We start from the raw sequence: 20750 nt of genomic DNA, 5'->3' as shown, positions 1-20750 counted from the left end.
AGGGTTAAATACATTCATAAGATTGGTATTTATACTTACTTATACTGTGAACGAAGTGTTACAAAAATCTTCTAATTTTCGAGAGATTCATGCAAAATTATTTTCCGTTTCCTTCTAGGTTATTTATCAATTTTTACTTACGTTGGTTGTAGAGTCTTGTCATGATAAGATCGAATGGCGTCATGGCCACACTGATTGCTACACCTCCGACCATGCTACCACAAAAGGCAGTGAGAAGTTTTTTATCCCTGAAATATTGATATTCGAGTAAATACTGTTTGGCATATTCAAATCCCATCAGTTGCGAAACTGATCCTACAGCGGCACGTGGAATGGAAGCTGCAGCTCCTCTAAACAGCCCTCGTATCTAAAACCATCAATAAATTTGAATTCAAATGAAAAAAATTATCTAAAGCCATCATTAGGTGATATAAGGAAAATTTCAGAGACGACTTTGCATAATAGCTATAACGCCCCCTTGTGGGCGCTGGAGGCCTATAGGGGGGCAGTAAAGGGCACAGAGAAGATTGGGGGGCGTTGAAGTGGTTAGGAGGACGTTGAAGTGGTTTAGGGGGGGGGGGATGACTAATTTGAAAATGTTTTTTGCTTTTAACACAAACTTTACCGCTCCTTTACGCTTAACGCCCGTTTCCTCGTGTAACGCCATCTAGGGGACTAGACAGTAACTATTTCCTGTCCGATAGTTGCCAAACTATACAATAGATGGCGGTTAGCTTCAATGCGAAGCGAGAAGTTTCTAGTCTCCATTCTCGAATGTACTAGACCCGCCTGCTGGTTCATATAAAAGCGCGCGCGCCATCCAGTCAGTAATGTCATTCGACGATATTACGAAAACCAGTGGATTTAGTTAGCGACTCTGCTGTACGTGCGGTGGTGAATACTGTGAGTGGTGTCATTAGCAAGTTTTTATTACTCTATCCTTTACTTCGGCATTTTTAAAGACAAAATTATGTCGGAAGCAAAAAAGAAGAAACGACAGTATAGCGCGGAATAATTAAAATATGGATTTATTGAAAATCCCACAAATCCATCTTCGCCTGTGTGCCTTCTTTGTCAAAAAACATTTTCGAATGAAGCGATGAAACCCTCAAGGCTGCAAGATCATTTGAAGAAAATGAATTCAGACAAAAAAGACAAAAGTGTGACTTATTTTCAAGAACTGGAAAAGAAACACTCAGCTCAGCCAACTTTTTTCAGCGGCTTCTAAGCAAGACGACGACGGACTCCGAGCTTCCTACAATATTTTCTCGCTAATTGCTCAAACAGGTAAACCTCGCACTATTGGAGAGGATTTAATTTTACCAGCAATAAAAAAAGTAATAACTACTGTGCTCCATTAACCAGCTGCAGGTGTTATCCGAAAAATTCCTTTGAGCAACAGTTTCGTGCAAAGACGAATTGCTGAGATGGCTGAAAACATTGAAGAGTCATTGTGCAATCATCTGAAGACTTCTAAATTCTCAATTCAGTTAGATGAGTCCACTTTACCAACCAATGAAGCACTACTATTTGCCAGAAATTCAGAGACGGATACAAAACGAGAAACCATATATAATTCACTGGAAAAATTTTGTGATGAGAAAGAAATTCCACTGAAGAATATTATATCAGCTGCTACGGAGAGCGCTCCGGCTATGACAGGACGTCACAAAGGTTTCATAGCGTACTTATAAAAAATAAAATTTCAGATGTGCTCGCTTCCAGATGTACATTGCGTCATTCATAGGCAACATTTGGTTGCGAAAAATTTGGGTGAGCCCCTCTCTCAATCACTGCAATATCTCATCAAAGCAGTCAATAAAATTCGAAACAGCTGTTTAAATGACAGATTAGTTAATCAGCTTTGTGTTGCTAATGATGAAAATTTCAACCGATTGCTATTTCACACAGAAGTGCGTTGGTTATCAAGAGGTAACTGTTTGACTCGATTTTACAATCTATTTGACTCTGTAATAGAGTTTTTGGAAAACAAAGACAAAGAATTGCACGACAACCTCATCACTTCAAAGAATGATATATTGCTTACTTGAAAGATCTGTATAAATTATTTACTGATGTAATTCTCCAACTTCAAGGTGACGACTTGAATTTGATTAAAACAAAAAATATCAGTGCTGCTTTTGTAGCCAAATTGCTCTTATACATGAATAATATCGGTAGACGTGAGTTTCGCAATTTCCCTAATTTGTCAGCAGTATCCTTCAACAATGACGAGTTGCTTGTTTACTGCCAATATTTGGAGAGCCTCCACAGTGAATTCGCAGAACGATTCCAGGACGTTTTAAAATTGGAAATACCAGACTGGGCGTTGGATCCTTTTTCAAATGTCAACACAGCAGGATCACCCTAGCTGGAAGAAGAACTCATAGAACTGATCACGAACGAGGAAATAAAAATAAAATTAAAAAATAGATACCAAGGATACCAAGAATTTCGGCTACAAACGCCAATCCCGCAATTGTACCCATCATCGTATTTGGGTGAACGTGGATTTAGTGCTGTGGCACCGTTGCTAACTAAAAAGAGAAATCGGTTGCACATTACCGAACGCGGTGACTTACGGCTGTTTTTGAGTAACTTCGAGCCTGATATTAACAAACTTGTTAAAAATCATCAATTTCATCCTTCACATTAGATCAGTTTCAAAATTCAAATTGAAATTTTTGTTTCAATAACATGAATAAAAGTTTTCCTAATATTACAAAATGGTGTTTTACATTACCCTCATCAGAAAGTCTTATTTTCACGTGACACATATAATTTATTTATTAAAATAATGACTGCGATTGTGATTCTTAAGATCTAGTAAAGTAAAAAAAATTGGGGGGCGGTAGACAAAATAAGTTCGAGAACCTCTGATTTAGGATCTTCACATCCAAAATCTCTAAACTATGGGTCACTTGTAGATGAAACGCAAAATGAAAATTAAAAGGGCTGTTTGATATTTGAATGATATATGGATTATTGACTCCAGAATCAAAGTGTTTATTTAACAGTTATTGCTATTCTGATATAATTTTTACAGTTTATAACGATTGAGTATCAGATTAAATCCAGTCTCTAAGTAATTTATCTTCCGTATTTCTTGAAAATGTGTTTACTGCATTTATAATCTTTCTAGACGTTTTCCTTATTTATATTTCATTACCAAACACTTATCAAAGACCTTTGGGAGTTTTTGGACCCTAGAGTTAAAAGTTGTCGTCCAAAAAGAAAAGACAAAATATCGAAACAGGGCGATCCAGGGGTTGAACCTTCTCCTTAAAATGAAAGCGTATCATATTTATTTTGTAGTAACCGATTATACCGAAGGGTACGAAAAATGATACTCTCACTTGATAAAACTAATAATAGACACATATTCTAAAAATATTGGAATTTGTAAAAATATTATTGCATAAATCTAGGGAAATTCAAAAATGTTTAGTCAATGGTTAAAAACTGAGTACGAGACTTTCACTGAAGTCGAATTTGTTTCATGAGAAGTGAAAGGGTGGCTGTAATTACTGAGTCGTCCAGTAATTTCCGGAACTTCTGTGCATATATTTCCATATTATTATTATTTTTTATTACTCAACTCAGAATTTTGTAAATGATTCTACTCACCCCATGCTGTCCATAAATTGTCTTCAAGGCTTGCCACAGGCCATCATGATGATGTTGATGCCCAACTGCAATGGAAGCTGTAGCTTGTGCTTGAAGATGAGTTTTTATTAAAAAGAATGGACTACAGGAAAGCTGGCCTAAAGTTCCACCTACACCAGCAACCAAGACGCTTTTATAAAATATCACATTTCCGTGTACATCCTTTACCATTCCTCTATTATTTGCAAACTGATATGTCCCTGAAATAATATCCCAATATTAAATAAGCTAGTTTCCTAAAAAAATCTAGTTTTCCGGAGAGAGGTTTGAATATTTCCGAATATTAGCTGTCGGTTTGTTTAATACCTACTTCTCTTAAATTCAAATTTTAACTTTTTTTACAATTGCATTGCAAAGCTCTTACCTTCAATAATAATTTATAGGTATTTATTATCTGGAGTTCACGCGATATCATTCGCTATTGCAACTTGTTACGAAGAATTCAACAAAAATTTTTTGCTACATTAGCTTCAAACAATTTTTAACACAATAATCAATTGAGTTGTAAATGAATGTTTTTCTGTTTCCCCGTTAAGAAATATCAACTATGATTTTTAAAACCAAAAATAGTTCAGTTCTGGTGTTTGGAAAAATTTTTTGTTTTGGAATTCCTTAACCAACAGTAGAAAAATTAAAAAAAATCGGAAAATTGAAAACCGTGTAAACAAAGTTCAATTAGGAAAAAATTACTCATTTCAAAGTTTATTTAAGACATTTCATAATTTAAAAAATGTCGATTCGTTCCGGAGATATTCGGAAAAAACCGAAAATTTCCAAATTAGTTTTAATTTTTTCTGGAATCGTTTGAGAAAAAAAAACAAAAAAACGTAATCTAGTGCGAGAATGTAGTTCCATATGAGTGAAATTTGTATATACCCTTTCATATGTCACCATGTGTAGGCTCCTTGTAAAATTTGCTTCGATTCCATTAAGAATATTTAAAGTATATACAAACTGATTAGATAAAAGTGTTTTTTTTATTACTCACTGTTCATATAAAATTTGCATTTCTGTTATGGTTTTTGTCGTATATTATAATAGATGTATTAGTAAATATCATATATGCGAATGCACATTTTGTACTACATGACCGCGAGTAAGTACTTCCAAAAATGAGTGTTTTAGATTTGGTGGAATTAATTTTAAAATAGAATACTCGTGATAAATTACAAATCATCATGTGAAGTGAAGTGAAGTGATTTCGATATTTATGAAACCATGATGTGTATACAGGGCTTTTCATGATGAGCGTTAATTAGCCGTTTCTGACAAACTATTTAACGGATCAACCTGAAAATTTCACAGTATGCATAAATCAATATTACCTACACGCCTAAAATATTTCAGACGAAGCGGCGTTGTCGCTTCTACTATAAAGTAGCGGCTTCTTTGATTTTTCAAATAGAACACCCCGTATATAATATCATATTATGATTCATTATCACTTTGTCAACAAATTCATATACTATTTCCCTATACCTATCTATTACCGTTTAGAAGATATAAATTAATTTCGATATTTTTTTTACCAAACATGAACTTTTATAAATGCTGATAATCTTGAACTCTCTTGCACTAAAACGATAAAATTTGAAATAGAGTAGAGTGATACTATGAGGATCTTCACTCCGAGTCATATTTTCATTTGCCTCATACAGGGTCTTCAAAAAATGCAGATACTTTGATCTCATGAAAAAATTAGTGGAACTCAATTTTTTCAAATGGAACACCCTGTATATTTCAACATTTTTGAGCTCTACATCCAATTTCAGATTAACTTGTTCAGATAATACTATTTCTATTTTGAACCGTTTTCGAGAAAAACTGTTTCAAACGGAAACTGACGTGGTTTTCTTGCTCGTTTTTTTGAATTCATCACTTATTTTGGATATTCAAAATTTTTTTATACTTAGTAATATTTATTTTGATCCAGTTTTTTAACTGTCTCAGATCAGTCAATTCGAAATTGGTATGTACCTACCTTTGAAAAAGTTACAATTTGTATACCTTGAGGTGTTGGTCTCTAACGTACAACAGTACACATTAATATTTTTTAATTGTGTGCTTTGGAAAAATAAATTTAACGTAAGACTTTCGTTGGTGGTTTTGAATGATTGTGATAGCTACCAATTATAATAGAATAATGTCAAGATTAGGTTACAGTAACGAAGATTTCTTGAATTTATTAATAATTTATGGTGAGTGCAATAGAATTGCAAGTAGAACATGCCGAGTATTTCATGAAAGATATCCACAACTTCCGAAGCCGAATAATAATGTGATAAATCGACTACTAAAAAACTGTAGGTTGAATGGAACCTTCCGTCCAAAAATCATTCGTAAGAAGACTAAAGTGGATGATGATGACAATGGTATAACAGTTTTGGGATGCATTTCCAAATGCTTCTCTGCACGAGGCTGAAAGGGGGATAGGTATACCCTACGTGACAATTTGTCGAATTCTTAATAATCATAAATGGCATCCCTATGAGTTCTACTGTGTCCAACATTTGAAAGAGACTGATTTACCTCGTAGAGTGGAATTCTTTGAATGGTAACTTGTCAAGACTCAAGAGGATGAACATTTCCTTGACAATATCATATGGACAGATGAGGCCAAGTTCACAAAAAATGGAGTTTTCAATAGACACAACAGTCATTATTGGGCGCCAGAAAATCCCCATGTTGTCCGCCAAAGGGGTTTTCAAGAAAGATGGCAATTCAATGTATTTTGTGCCATAAATAATGAGTCAATTTTTTATATCGAGTTTTATGATGATAATTTGAATGCATCAAAATATGAAGATTTACTGAGGAATGGAATTTAAATGATTTTAAATAATAGACCAGGAAGAGAACGTGTATGGTACCAAATGGATGGTGCTCCACCCCATAATTCTCATTCAGTCAGCGAAGCTTTAACCGAAATCTTCGAAGACAGATGGATTGGTAATAATGGACCTTTTCGTTGGCCTCATAGAACACCAGATGGCAATCCAGATTATTTCGTGTGGGGTTTCATTAAAAATATGGTTTACTCTACTCCAATAACAACAATGGAAGATATGAAATCGAGAGTTACAACTGCTTTCAATAGTTTGACTCCAGACTTCATCAGAAGCGCTACACATAACAATCTTTTGAAGAGATTACATGTTTGTTTAAGTAGAGGTGGAGATGTGTTTGAACATATTCTGAAATACACTGACGATTAAATTAACTCATTAATTTATGGGTTTATTATTTTCAGTTCGTGTTTCAGCGTAATAAAACTATTGTTTGAAGAGAAGTTTCATTCGATGGTTGAGAAGTATTTTAATAATTATCTTTTCATTGTATTAGCTGTGACTAATTGAGAAACATCAAACGAAATCTGTTTTACAAAAATGAGTGATGAACAAGAAAACCATGACAATTTCCGTTTGAAACAGTTTATCTCGAAAACGGTTCAAAATAGAAATAGTATTACAGTAGTAACAAAGTTGATCTAAAATTGGATGCAGAGCTCAAAAATGTTGAAATATACAGGGTGTTCCATTTGAAAAAATTGAGTTCCACTCATTTTTTCATGAGGTCAAAGTATCTGCATTTTTTGAAGACCCTGTATGAGGCAAATGAAAATATGACTCGCAGTGAAGATCCTCATAGTATCACTCCACTCTATTTCAAATTTGATCGTTTTAGTGAAAGAGAGTTCAAGATTATCAGCATTTATAAAAGTTCATGTTTGGTAAAAAAAAATATCGAAATTAATTTATATCTTCTAAACGGTAATAGATAGGTATGGGGAAATAGTATATGAATTTGTTGACAAAGTGATAATGAATCATAATATGATATTATATACGGGGTGTTCCATTTGAAAAATCAAAGAAGCCGCTACTTAATAGTAGAAGCGACAACGCCGCTTCATCTAAAATATTTTAGGCGTGTAGGTCATATTGACTTATGCATACTGTGGAATTTTCAGGTTGATCCGTTGAATAGTTTGCCAGAAAAGGCTAATTAACGCTCATCATGAAAAGCCCTGTATAGTGAAAAGCAGAGGACCGATATTGAACTTTTGCGGAACTTCACAGATTATATCAGCACAATTGGAAGCCTAACCTTCTAGAACTACTGTGAGGGACCTATTACTAAGATAAACCTGTATCAGATTACAATATTCATCAGAAATATCTACATAATGGAGTACAACCAACAATATACAATGACTAACAATACCTCTATCAAAATCTTCAGCATAGTCGAATGAAACTAAAAAAAATAATTTACCTCGATGACTCATTTTTCTGAATGATACAACTAAATGGCAAATAATTTTTGTATAAGAATTACTATATCAGCAACAATTGATATACAGCTTGTCAAATGTAGGAAGAGCTTTCTGAATTCTGTTATCGTCCCGCCCACTAGATGTGCGTTTGTTAGAAGACTATGAGAGCAAGAGAGAGAGAGAGAAAATTCTTAAGTCTCTTCCTAGATTTGACAAGCTGTACATACATTTTATTTTTTATGTTGAAATCCATATAAATAGGAATTGAAAGTGACGTTTTTGAAACAGCGTTAGTAAATGACAGTTTTCTATTATTGCAATGTCAGAACACCAAGAATGCCAGAAAAATTAAACATTCCAGAAAGGTTACTCAATAAGTTTTCATTTGAGGGACATAGCCCTAAAGAATCAAATGAATTTGACTCACCTACCTAGTCTCATTCCATTCAAAAATAGTTGTACCCACAGTGCCGGCACCAAACCTTTTTGAAGGGCTAATATTCCATCATTTTTAGCAACTACATATCCTGCGTGAATCACATTTTTATAATGAACGGCGTGTTGACCTTTAGCCTTCAATTCACCTTGCAACTGCATTCGAGTTTTCAAAACCTCCAGTGGATTCGTGAAGAAACCAGCACCCATTGCCGCAGCACCACCAATTGCAAATTCCATTTCCGCCGGTAGAATACTTCTTAAAAACCGTGAAACAAACACAGGACTGGTCATGAAAACATCTTCCAAAAAATATTGAATTTGTTCATTCGGTTATTGAGTAAGCGATTACATGTGCTTACTACACGCACTATCTAGCTATAATTATTTGGGTTATCATTTGAAACCAGTGGAGTGTCAATGTGTATCACAGAAATCGCTTTCTCATTGATGAATGACTGCAATCATATTATTTTCGAATCAATTCGTTATCAACAAGCAACACTTCAAGAAAATTTTAATTTGAAAAGCAAAACCAGAATATTATAAAAATGACATCACCAATCACGATACACGTTGCCATATCTATATTCTCTGATAACGCATTTTAGTTAGTTTTTTATTCCTTCAATAAACTTACTCGATTTGGGGACAAAATCTTTTTTTGTGATTTTTCAGTTTCTTAGATGGAAGTGAATATATCGAGAATCCATGTTCAGTCTCTTCAAACCAGATACTTTTTCGTGCTGTTACTTATTCGATAAATAGCTGAAAATCAAAACATATTTTTTTCATTACTGAAAATAGAAATTTCATCAGTCGTAAACATATTCAACTATGTGTTTGATGTGAAGATAAATCTCACAACTTAATTACAATTAGACCCGGGAAGGAATACATGTACTAATAACTGGTTAGTTCAAAGAATAGATTGTTACAGTCTGCCCAGAAATGGGAGAAACTACATCAGTATATTTACATATATTAGTGTCATAGGCGTACTGCATTCAAATCATTTACTCTCAACGAATTTAATAAATGAATATACATTCATGAATATACATTCGTAACAAACAAAATAACAAATCAACAATATACGACAAATGTGAAAATATGTCCAGTTTCAACCAAGACATTCTCCAACAAATAAGTATTTAGTTGAAGGGGATTGAAAAATCATTGTTCTTTCAAAGGCGGTATGAATAGATATTCCTTTGAATTATACCGTCAACAGACTCTTTGAACTCATCAATAGGACCGACTCGGCTTTTTCCATTGAAAGAAAATATTACATTTTCTGTTGGGAGTTTAAAGGCCATGGCAGAGGGGTTAGTCGTTATATTCTTCAGTTTATTTCGAAAGCGTGTTGAATAAAAAGCTATACAACATGAAAGCTATAGTTCGTTCGGTATTGTCTGAGAGTAAAATAATTCCAAGAATGCAAACATGTCGCTACATCAAAGAAAGCAACATGGTCGTCTTGAACAAATAGCACTGCAATTCACCCACAAAATCATTGAGATATATCTACCCTTTATATCCCTTGAGGACGCCGCTAACGAGCCATTGAAATAGGGATATGCGACAAAGAACGCGAAAACACCGACAAAGAATGCGAAAATACCGCCAAAAGAACCGCTCGATGTTTTTTCTGATATTACGTTTAAGATAATATTAATAGGCGTCGGACTGGGGGTATTAATATAACTTTTCCATTGATATATTTTGTATGATGAGAAGATAATTTAAATATGGTGAAAATTAATTTTATTTAAATATTTCATATTTGAAATAGTTTTTTATTATTTAGAATTGTTACCTTCTACAGATCTATAAAATAATCAGAATATTAAATTTACATATAAATACAAATGTAGAAAGAGCAAAAAGTTACTGCATTCGATAAATTAGCTTTTTGGAAAAAAAATCAGATTTGTCATTAACTTGAATTTAAAAAATTTTGCATATTAAAAGAAATATGTATCATTCTTCTAAAGACTCTATCCATTTTCTTTATCCAACCTATTTAAATCAAAATATTATGATTTGTAGTTATGATTCGTCTTTTGATGTAAATGAATTTGATATCATTATTATCATTGACACTGATAATATCAAATTGATCGTCGGTATGATAATGAAGATGGATAAAGTATTCGAAACATCACCAGATAAGTATACAAATAGAATAGATTTCCGCGGTTAGAATTTTGAACATCTGATTTCGAGTTGAACCGCATTGAAAATTTTGCGTTGTTCGACGTTTCGGCTTCGACTTTGACATTTTCAGGAAGTAGAAAAGTGTGGCTGCACTGAGAGATACGCTTTATATATTCTTGTTGGTTTGGAAATAAAGATTCATATTCCTTATTGGATTTTATGGTTGACTCAGAAAGAATTTTATAGATTTAATTTACTTCGAATAGCACATTTCAATAATTTTAATCTGAAAAAAGTCTACAGGAATTCGTTGAGTGATTCTTCACTGGATGAATCAGTTTCATTAGGATTGATGACAACTGGAATAATTTTTTCTGATAATGAGTCTATGCGATCATCCAGATCCCACATCTTCGATTCTGATTCTTTTTCCCAAGCTTTTTGGTCGACTGTTTCCAGAGCACTGTATAGGTATTTCTTTACTTCACACAGCTTGAAGGTCTTATTATTCCTTGGGGTGTCCATTTTTTATTTGTATTGCCCCGCTTCAAAGGAACAGTTTGTGTATTTCAAAATATTTTTTAAATAAGCAACAAAGTGAACAATATAACTTCTATATGTATGTCCAATAATCAATTCATGTGCAATTCAAATTATACGCTATCTTGTGTTCTTATCATTATTTGTTATTGTTGATGATAATTCGAAAACGTCATGAAGTTTTGAGTGACCTTCGAAGGTCATCACAATTATGCAAAGTGATAACGCCAATTGAAATCCCTGATATTTTGGAATCGATGCCATACAAGAATAAATGACCTTCAACTCTGACTACACGGTAGAGGGTTGATCTTATCTTCACCACCCCGTGCAACAAATACTTTGTACGACATATCTATACAAATGACAATTGTTGAAACAAAGAACAAATTTTATAAATACCATACAAAAATTTATGACCTCTGCACATATACGTTACTTTTCCTCTTCTCCAGTCCCACTTTTGGCGTTTGGTTAGGAAATATTCCAGTCGTAATTAGTATCGAGATGTATGAAAGTAGTACAAGACTTTTTGAAAAATTACACCTCACTCCAGTTGTTGTTTTCACTTTTCTGAAATTTTCACGTGTACTTGCAACTTACAAGACTGAAACCCATTTTACTTCAGTACTACAAAAGTCATTCATTTTACAAGGTATCAAATCACCCCCTAAAAAACTGGTAATTTTTTATATGTTATACATCCCTCGTATGTTTTCTATTTTCCAATTTATAAAACATATTAACATACAGTGCGTCTCATTTTTTATGGAAGTGCCCCCGCAACTTCCGTAATTATCAAGGTAGAGAGTTTATGAAATACAATGATTTTTTCCCGAAAAAACATTTTCAGTAGATAGGTATTTCTGTTGGTTGAATTGATTTATTTCTCAACTGAGAACTCCATGAACTAATACTTAGATTTTATCATTATTCTCCATCAGAATTATTGGTTCAGGTGAAAAGTGTTGATATATCCTTCAATTCCGCTAGTTCCACTATTCTACGTAAACATTTTTGGAAAAGAAAAGTGAGGCAAATTTGGATTTTTCAGGGCTGATATTTTTTCAGGAAAAAAGTAATTTCGGGGTTCTGACCACGAATCTGAAGGAATTTTCAGCCTATTTTGCCCACTAGTATGATTTACTGTAAAAATGGATTCTCCCATCGCGAATGGCGGGCAGTGTATATCACTTAGACTTAGACCAACGCCATTTAGCCGGTAAGTGTATTTTTAGCATATTCATCAATCGTGCGATTTACATCATTCTACCTTGATAATTACGGAAGTTACAGGGGTGCTTCCATGAAAAGTTTTTAGCGAGTGCATTGGCATGGGATGTGGGGGTTGAGCAAACCGACCATCGGATGCCTGCTTCCACGTAGCCCCGCTGGATACGGGAATGACACAATCACTTGTTATTCCCTAACTGAATGGCATCCCAACGATAACTTAATCCTAAGATCTGTGTATCCGTACCGAGAGGATGAATGACACTTGAGCCTATAAGCTGTCTCTACGGAACCTTCGAGATACCGGGTGCCCTCTCGTCGTAGCATCGCCTTGTCACGGTAATGCGGGGCTCTACCGTGATTGACCTTCTTTCCCTAGCTACTCGTGGGACTTTTATGGACAGAGTATACTTAAAAATTCTTTCTGACGCTGAGTCTACAGAGAAGATGGATGTCGAGCTCACGACTCCAACTGACCTCCCTGTAAATTTAGATCAGGGGCGAGAGCTTCTTAACTCTCCAACTCGTTATCCAATAACTGAACCTAAAAAAAGATTTGGTGGTGCAGCCAGGAAACGACTGAGTCATTTCCTTAAGAGCGGGGTTAGCAAACGTTAGCGCTCAAGTGATGATTAACCAAAACTAGAGGCGAAAAAGCCCTGCACGGGTGAATCAAAGGCATCATGTAGCTGACGTGGCAAAAACCCTCATATGGGAAGGTTGTCGCGGGTATCAAGGTAGGAATCTTGAACCTTGACTATCAGACTACCTCATTAACGATGAAACAGCAGAGCATATACTTTGTACCTGCCCCGCTGGGTACCGAATCAGGTTTTTAGAGTTCGGCAGAGCCGTACTCTTACCATCTGGCCTGAAAGACCACTCACCATACAAACTAATCGGCTTCGTTAAGAAGCTGGGTTTATTTGATCGAGTGTGAATAGGTATGAGCCACAATAAACCCTTGCAGATTGCGGTGGAGGGTTGAATAGATTCACTCACCTTGATAATTACGGAAGTTACGAGGGTGATTTCATGAAAAGTGAGACAAATTTGGATTTTTCAGCGCTGATATTTTTTTAGGAAAGATATTTTTTCATGAAAAAGGTGTACCTGTAGGAATTTGGGGGATCTTGATCACGAATCTGAATTTTCAGCCTATTTTGCCCCCTGATTTACCGTAGAAATTGATTATTCCATCGCGACTGGCGGGCAGATATGATCCCATCATTTTTGTTGAAGGATTGTGCAGGAGCATTGACAAAACCTTTAACGAGAATTTTTAATTATGTCTGATATCTGGAACATTCCCAGATATTTGGAACTTAGCTAAAGTATGTCCTGTATACAAAAGTGGTGAAAAATCATATATAGAGAATTACAGACCCATATCTATTTCAAGTATGTTTTCTAAAATTTTTGAGATTATTTTATATAATCGCATACCTATATGATTCTGTTCAACGGCAACTATCTCAACATCAACATGAAAATTTGTTACTAAGCGTTTTACTGTTACAAATCTAGTCATTATTACTCAATTTATTTCCGAGGCATCAGATAACAATGACCAAGTTGATGTTATATACACGGATTTCTCTAAAGCATTTGATAAAATTGATCATGGTATCTTGCTCAGTAAACTGATGAGTTTTGGTTTTTCGAATACTGCCTGTCAGCTGATGCAATCCTATCTGACGGTCTCCTATAACGGTTATAAATCTAGAACATATATAGCTTCTTCTGGTGTGCCTCAGGGCTCTAACCTAGGTTCTCTTTTGTTTTTATTGTTTATTAATGACTCATGTGAAAGTTTAGCTTGTGAGCCGTTATGCTTCGCGGAAGACTTGAAATTATTTTCTATAATTAAGGAAGTAGGTGATTGTGTAAATCTTCAATCTCAATTAGAATTTCTTGTTGCTTGGTGTAGCAATAATAAATTGAAACTCAATGTGGAGAAATGTAAAGTAGTGAGTTATAGTCGAAAAAAAAGAGGTTTATACATTCCCGTATGTAATACAGGATTCAGATCTGCTGAGATGTAATGAGATCAAATACCAAGGGGTAATATTCGATCATAAATTAATATTTGGTAGACATATTTCACAAAAAGTTTCAGAATCTCTCAGAGCTTATGGTTTCATTGTTAGAAATTGCAGAAACTTTCATAATATTAAAGCCATGAAGCTGTTGTATTTCACCTACGTACGTTCAAAGATAGAATATGCAAGTATCGTCTGGAGTCCATACTATGAGATTCATAACATAGCCATTGAAAGAGTTCAAAGAAAGTTTTGTAAATTTCCAATTTTCAGAATAGATGGTTCTTACCCTGAGAGAGGTATCAGTAATGATGTCATATATGAACGTTTGGAACTTTTTAATTTATTAGAGAATCGCAGAAAATGTGCGTCGCTCATATTTTTATTCAAGTTAGTGAATGAGAGAGTTGACTGTCCTAAAATTCTTGAACAAATTAACTTCACGATCTCAATCCATTTTCAGACCTCTCAGAGCAAGAACTAACATTATGCTCAATTCCACAATATATGTTATGTACACAAATTTCAATAGCATTTGTGCCCATGGTGATTTATTATTCACTAACCTTCACAACATTATTAGAATGGCTAACATGTACTTGAAGTAGGTAATTAGAATTAGTTTTTCTTTTTTGTTTATTTTATTTTTCGTTTATGGTTAAGTATTGTGAATGAAATTTTATATCGTCCTGTAAATGGGTAACTGTTGGACGATAAAGCTATTATTATTTAGCCAAGGAAGCGGCTGGACTAAGAATTTTAGGACCCCGTGATACCTACGGCCTGATGACTTCGACAAGTGCGAAACTAGCCAAACGTCGCTCAATCCCTAAATAGATGGGATGGAATCAAAGGATGCAGTCTTACCAGGATCACTTTGGGCGACCTTGGGAAGTGGCGCCGAAGAAATATCTGGCGATGACCAGGAAAAACCTACGCTTAACAGTAGGATTTCTGACTGGCCACTGTCAACTAAGGGAAAACCTCCATATTATGGGGCAAGTGGACACACCTCTATGCAGGATGTGTGAACAGGAAGATGAAACTGTCAGGCATGTCTTATGTGAGTGTCCGGAGTTATCGTCAATAAGAGAGTGTTTGTTCGGCGAGTCTTGGCCTAAACCTGCCGATATAAAGGAGATGTCTCCAGTGACCTGTCCACCTTCCTGGAAAGGCCAGGATGGACGATGACCTAGAAGGACAACTCCTCGAGAGGATGTACAATGGGTCACATGTGGCCTAAGTGCTGTGGGCCTACACTCACCTTCCCTACTCTACAGATACAGATACATGAAACATTACCCGACTCAATTTTACATACAACCCGTAATTACAAAACAAATGTGATTGTAAATAAGCAATGTTTTTTAATAGTGTTGGTTAAGTTTTCCAAGTAGAATTTGGATTTGCAAAAAAAATTCAAAACAATTTCAAATAGTAAATGACACTTATGATGCACTGTTTCGAACCTTTGGTGTAGTAATGAATATTACTGGAGTTGTTTCGCAACACCAAATCGTTATTTTTAACACCTCGACACGTGTTTCGATCACCAAGTGATCATCTTCAAAGAGGAAGATTAAAACTCTTCACAAAAACTTTTTTCGAATGTTTTTTTTTATTTTCTTTTCAAAATAAGTATGCATTAACCTTGGAGTGGACGTGTGTTTTTCTTCACAAGAAGGGAGGCATTGTGTCCAACATATTCACAAAAAAAGGATATTTCCCAAAAATTAAACATATAAACAAAATATATCAATTAGAAGTGATACAGAGGAGATTCATGAGGCTGATATACTCTAAAAACCTCAGATATCCTTCTGACAAACTTTATTCTGAATCACAGATCTTAGACCTGAGGCAGTTATACTTCTTCATCACAAGTATTAAATATCATACTTCAAAACACTCTAACCAACTCCCTGCTCATAACTGTAACACACGAATTAAAAACTATTACAAACTTCCTTCTATGACTAAAACAACAACACAAAGATCGTTTTCTTACCTTGCACCAAAATGCTATAATCTCATTCCGGAAAAGATTAAATCTCTGAAGAGCACTAATATGTTCAAAAAACGACTGAAATGCTTCATTAATAGCAACCCGAGAAATGTGATAAGCGAATTGTTAGACAAATAATGCTCACAGTCGGTCTGAGTTTACCTAAATCATGCCTCCTACTTTTTGTATCAAAATCATCATAATCGACTCCCGGTTAATTATATATTATATTATATTGTTCATTGTCATATGTGTGTGTGTATATATGTGTATGTGGATGTATGTATATGCGTATGTATGTGTATATGTGTATATATGCGTATGTGTATATATATATGTATGTGTTTATGTATATATTGTCAAGTTATTCATTCATTTTATTCGTTTATTTATCTATATATTGTGGATTTATTTATATATTGTGTATTTATTTATGTATTGTGTATTTATTCATGTTTGTACGATATTAGTGTATTTAACTATGTATTGTATATTTATTCATTCATTCATTCATTTATTCATGTTATACTAGGCGATATCACGCACAAGAAACATTTTTTTCGACAATGTTTCTTTTGTGATGCTTTTGTTTGTTCACTCCTATTTTATAATATTTTTGTTGTGATCATTATGGTGAATAAACTCATTATTATTATTATTATTATTATTATTATAGTGTTACTGAACTTACAAAGGATACCTAATGAAAAACAGCAAACAAAAATATCGATTCTTTAAAAGAAAATTGAAACGCGATATTGAAAACCCTGTAGATATGTTTCTAAGCAAATTAATTTTTGGCAAATACGGCACTTGTATCATGTTTTGCGATCTCTGCAGAATGCGCCTCTGCCTCGTTTATTTTCAACTAGTGACACTGGCATCACCATTTCAGTTCCAGTAATTGGCAAGATTGTTCAAAAATATTCGTCTGTCAAACTTAATATCTACTTCTTTTCCATGTATCATGGCATTACATTAATGAATCGCGAAAGCATTTATTCCAATACTGTTGACAAGTCCGTAGCCACCATTGGCTATCTTCCTATTTTCCAAGCAACGTTATGCTTACAACTCAGTTGGTTCACAGTATCAACTCCACATTTTTTGGAGTTGTAAAATGTATTTATTCTCTGGTGTGGTGTCTTCGCCAGAGTTTGAATCGATAGGGTAGTCAAGGTGTAGAGTGGACAACAAAATAACATTTTTATTCCGCTTTAGAATGTAGAAAACAATGATTTCATCTTCTGTGAACCCGAAGATACTGGTTTTCAAGGTCTTTTGATGAAAAATCAAATGATGTTTGCTTACGTAGTGTCCCGATTATTGTTAAATTATGATTTTTCAGTAAATCATCAAAAGTTGAAACAGACGTGAACCAATTGTACATTGTAATACTACGTGTTAGGAACCACGCGTTAAAAGGTAAGACCTCGTTAGTCCTTAGCTCGCACAAGTTTCGAGTTCTGGGGGTTGTCGTTCGTAGGGGTGCGACAGCTGGTTAACGGAGAAACATATTTTGAACATATTTTTAAAAATATTCTAGACTCTGAAAGGGGTAAACACATTCTATTCACTATATCAGTGGTAGCTTTACTACGACTGAACTTTTGGTTGTATGCCGCAGTAGACCTCCATATTGTTTGTATAAAATGTGCGCGAATCGACTGAAAATAAAACTTTTAATCCATATCTTGCCGGTTTATTCGGGATATACATCCTAAATCGACGTCTCATCAAGGGCAGCATATCTGCCCACTAGTAGGTACCTACTTTTGATATTTTCCGTTTATATTTTGAAATGAGTATCAGACTGGTGCTATATTATTCTTCGTTTTCCGAATTTCTCTCGTTCAAATATCAGTTTTTCGCAAACACCTCATTAAAAAACGAAATCTTTTCAGTGCTATTGTGGCGGAAAAAATCTGGATGTATATGCCGTCAGTAGACCAAAATTCAAAAATTGATGTTCTACCAGCAAGATATATACCAGGAAGGTAGAGTAATCCAAGCAGAGCACTAATTTACAGTAGACTCCTCGGTCTTACATCGGTTTTTTCTAATATCGGTCTTGAAGTATCTCCATTATAATATGTATTTGAATTTCGCACAATTTCATTCAGTTCAGGATTATCAGAAAAAAGTTGTCAACAGTCTATCGGTGATGAAGCAGGACCTATAACTCCAGGTAATCTGACAATTATAATTATTCTGCCGGTTTCGAACATTTTTTGGAAAACACTTTGTACCATTTTTTGAAATATAAATGACTGCGGCTTCCAGCACTCGGATAAACAGGTGATTCTTGCATTACTTACTACATCTACTTTAGGCTCAATTTCACTCTCAGATATACATACATCAGCGTCAGCTACAGAACATACAGAGATATTATACGTAGCCGCTTGTCCCCAGATGCCTGAAGCATACATGATGACAGGCTTGAACATCGTATTATAGATGGTAATTTTGTTTTTGAGACTCATTATAGATTTTATGTTGATCAGAGTATACAGACGTGCTATCCGATCCTCGATCTTTGATTTAACGCACATAATGTGCGGGTTCCAAGTGAGCTTACGGTCAACTAGAAGGCCGAGGTACTTTATCCGCGCTTGCCAGTCAATCTCCCTTCCACAGATTCTCACTTTTCTGGCTGGAAAAGATAGGAATCTTCCCATGGTTATCGCCTGAGTCTTGTTCGGGTAAAATCGGATCTTCCAATCGAGGTACCAGCGCTCGAGGTCGTCCAATGCACGTTGCATGTAGACGACGCCAAGCTCCCGACCCATGGAAGACGAGAGGAGAGCCGTGTCATCGGCGTATAGGGATATCTTCACACGCTCAGGCCTCGGAAGATCACTGGTGAAAAGTGAGAACAGAGTCGGATATAGAGTATTGCCCCGTGTGGCACTCTAGCGAGGATCTCTCTGTTGTCATACAGAGAGCCCTCTTCTCTAACCTGAAATGTTCTGCATTCCAGGAAGGACCTAATCCACCGGATCAGGCCCCGAGGCAGGTCGAACTCGATTAGTTTGTGCAGAAGACCTTCGTGCCATACACGGTCGAAGGCCTTCGAGATATCTAGCAAAACAATGTGCACTTTTTTGTTGATATTCAGTTCGTGGATGGTGTTTTCGACCAGCCTTAGAGCCTGTAAATCAGTGGAATGTTCTCTCTTGAAGCCAAATTGTTCATCAGGCAGAACATTTCGGTCCTCAACTTATTCGTTGAGCCTTTAGAGAACGACTCTTTAGCCAGCTTAGCCGCCGACGAGAGTAGACTGATAGGGCGATTCACCTACTAGTCAGCATCAGAATGTTATAATCAACTTGAAGGTACTAATGGACACATACTTCGAGGTACCCTCTAGCGGAAGCACAAATACTATTAAGATTTACGTGGGCCAGACAGGCTCTACGCGTCCACTTCCAGGATTAAAAAACCTTCAATATTCAATGCCCATTCCGCAAAAAAATCCACAGTCAGTAAAATTAGCTTACCAGTGAATTTATTTCATCATAAAAAAACAAACCATTGTGTTCAGGTGTATCACACCTGAACAGCTGATGAAGAGAGCTGACCTTGGCTATAATAATTCAATACATAGTGTTACCAAATTTACACCTTTCAAAGTAATTAAAGGTCACAATAATAACACAGACCCATTTGATTTAAATGACCGTATAATTGTTTCCGATTACATTCAAAAACACAAAGAAAATGTCAAAAAACTATATCAATCTATTTAAAATTCCAACTAAATTACTAAAGAAAAAGTCATTGAAAACAGAAATACCCAACGAAATGAACCCCAAAGTTTGCAAATCAACAAGTTGCGTATATTAGAAGAAAGGCACGTAATAAAGATCGACTGAAACTTAAGAAACCTGAAATTATTGAAGAGACCGCTATCAAACTTAAAACAAATAAAAGCACCTACCACAAAACAATAGCCAGAAAACCAAAAATTCCAAAAAATCTTTTGTTACAGGTAGTAAAAAAACATGAAGATACACGTATTGATACCGCTATACCTTCTACTTCACGTCCAGAGTGACGATATTTAAATAATTCCTATAACCAACCCATCCTTCCCATACAGCTGGGAAATGCAAAAATTATATTCAGGAAACATACATTTTTATATTACATAGAACTAAGCTCTATAATAAAACAATTAAACAAACTAGACGACTACTTCCAAATCATCAAAAATAATTTTGATAAGGGAACAATTAATAACCCAATTTCCTATCATGGATTAGCATACAGCCTGCTAGTCAGAACCGAGTATCTTATTGAAATGACAAAAAAGAAATTAGAAAACCTCCAACCCCATATCTGTACTAAAAGAGGAATGATAAATGTTATTGGAAAAATCGAAAATTGG

The 20750-nt window shown here is 35.0% G+C and overlaps 1 protein-coding gene and 1 long non-coding RNA gene across 5 annotated transcripts in view; one reads left to right on the top strand and one right to left on the bottom strand.

The window, feature by feature from the left end:
• The window catches only part of LOC111508111 (solute carrier family 25 member 35), a 29041-nt gene that overhangs the window by 5267 nt on the left and 3024 nt on the right, over window positions 1-20750 (bottom strand). The window contains exons 2-5 of one of the 4 annotated variants that reach the window (XM_023163541.2): window positions 9018-9145; window positions 8374-8633; window positions 3628-3866; window positions 142-367 (exon numbers count right to left, since the gene is read on the bottom strand). In XM_023163541.2, coding sequence (XP_023019309.2) covers window positions 142-367; window positions 3628-3866; window positions 8374-8617 — 709 coding nt within the window. In that variant the 5' untranslated portion in view covers window positions 8618-8633; window positions 9018-9145. Of the gene's footprint in view, window positions 1-141; window positions 368-3627; window positions 3867-8373; window positions 8836-9017; window positions 9146-20750 lie in introns of those variants that run through there. The other 3 variants (XM_023163538.2, XM_023163540.2, XM_023163539.2) reach the window with 3 other exon arrangements.
• On the top strand, window positions 4538-12203 carry LOC141480480 (uncharacterized). The gene is made up of 2 exons (XR_012464369.1): window positions 4538-4762; window positions 12149-12203. It is a non-coding gene; the product is annotated as an uncharacterized lncRNA (long non-coding RNA).

Source organism: Leptinotarsa decemlineata, unplaced genomic scaffold (genome assembly GCF_025532065.1).
Source record: "Leptinotarsa decemlineata unplaced genomic scaffold, Ldec_3_MD MMD2_P_RNA_scaffold_9, whole genome shotgun sequence".
NCBI classification, from domain to species: Eukaryota; Metazoa; Arthropoda; class Insecta; order Coleoptera; family Chrysomelidae; genus Leptinotarsa; species Leptinotarsa decemlineata.
Note: the sequence above shows the minus strand (reverse complement) of the source record. Positions and strands in the feature narration are given on the sequence as shown.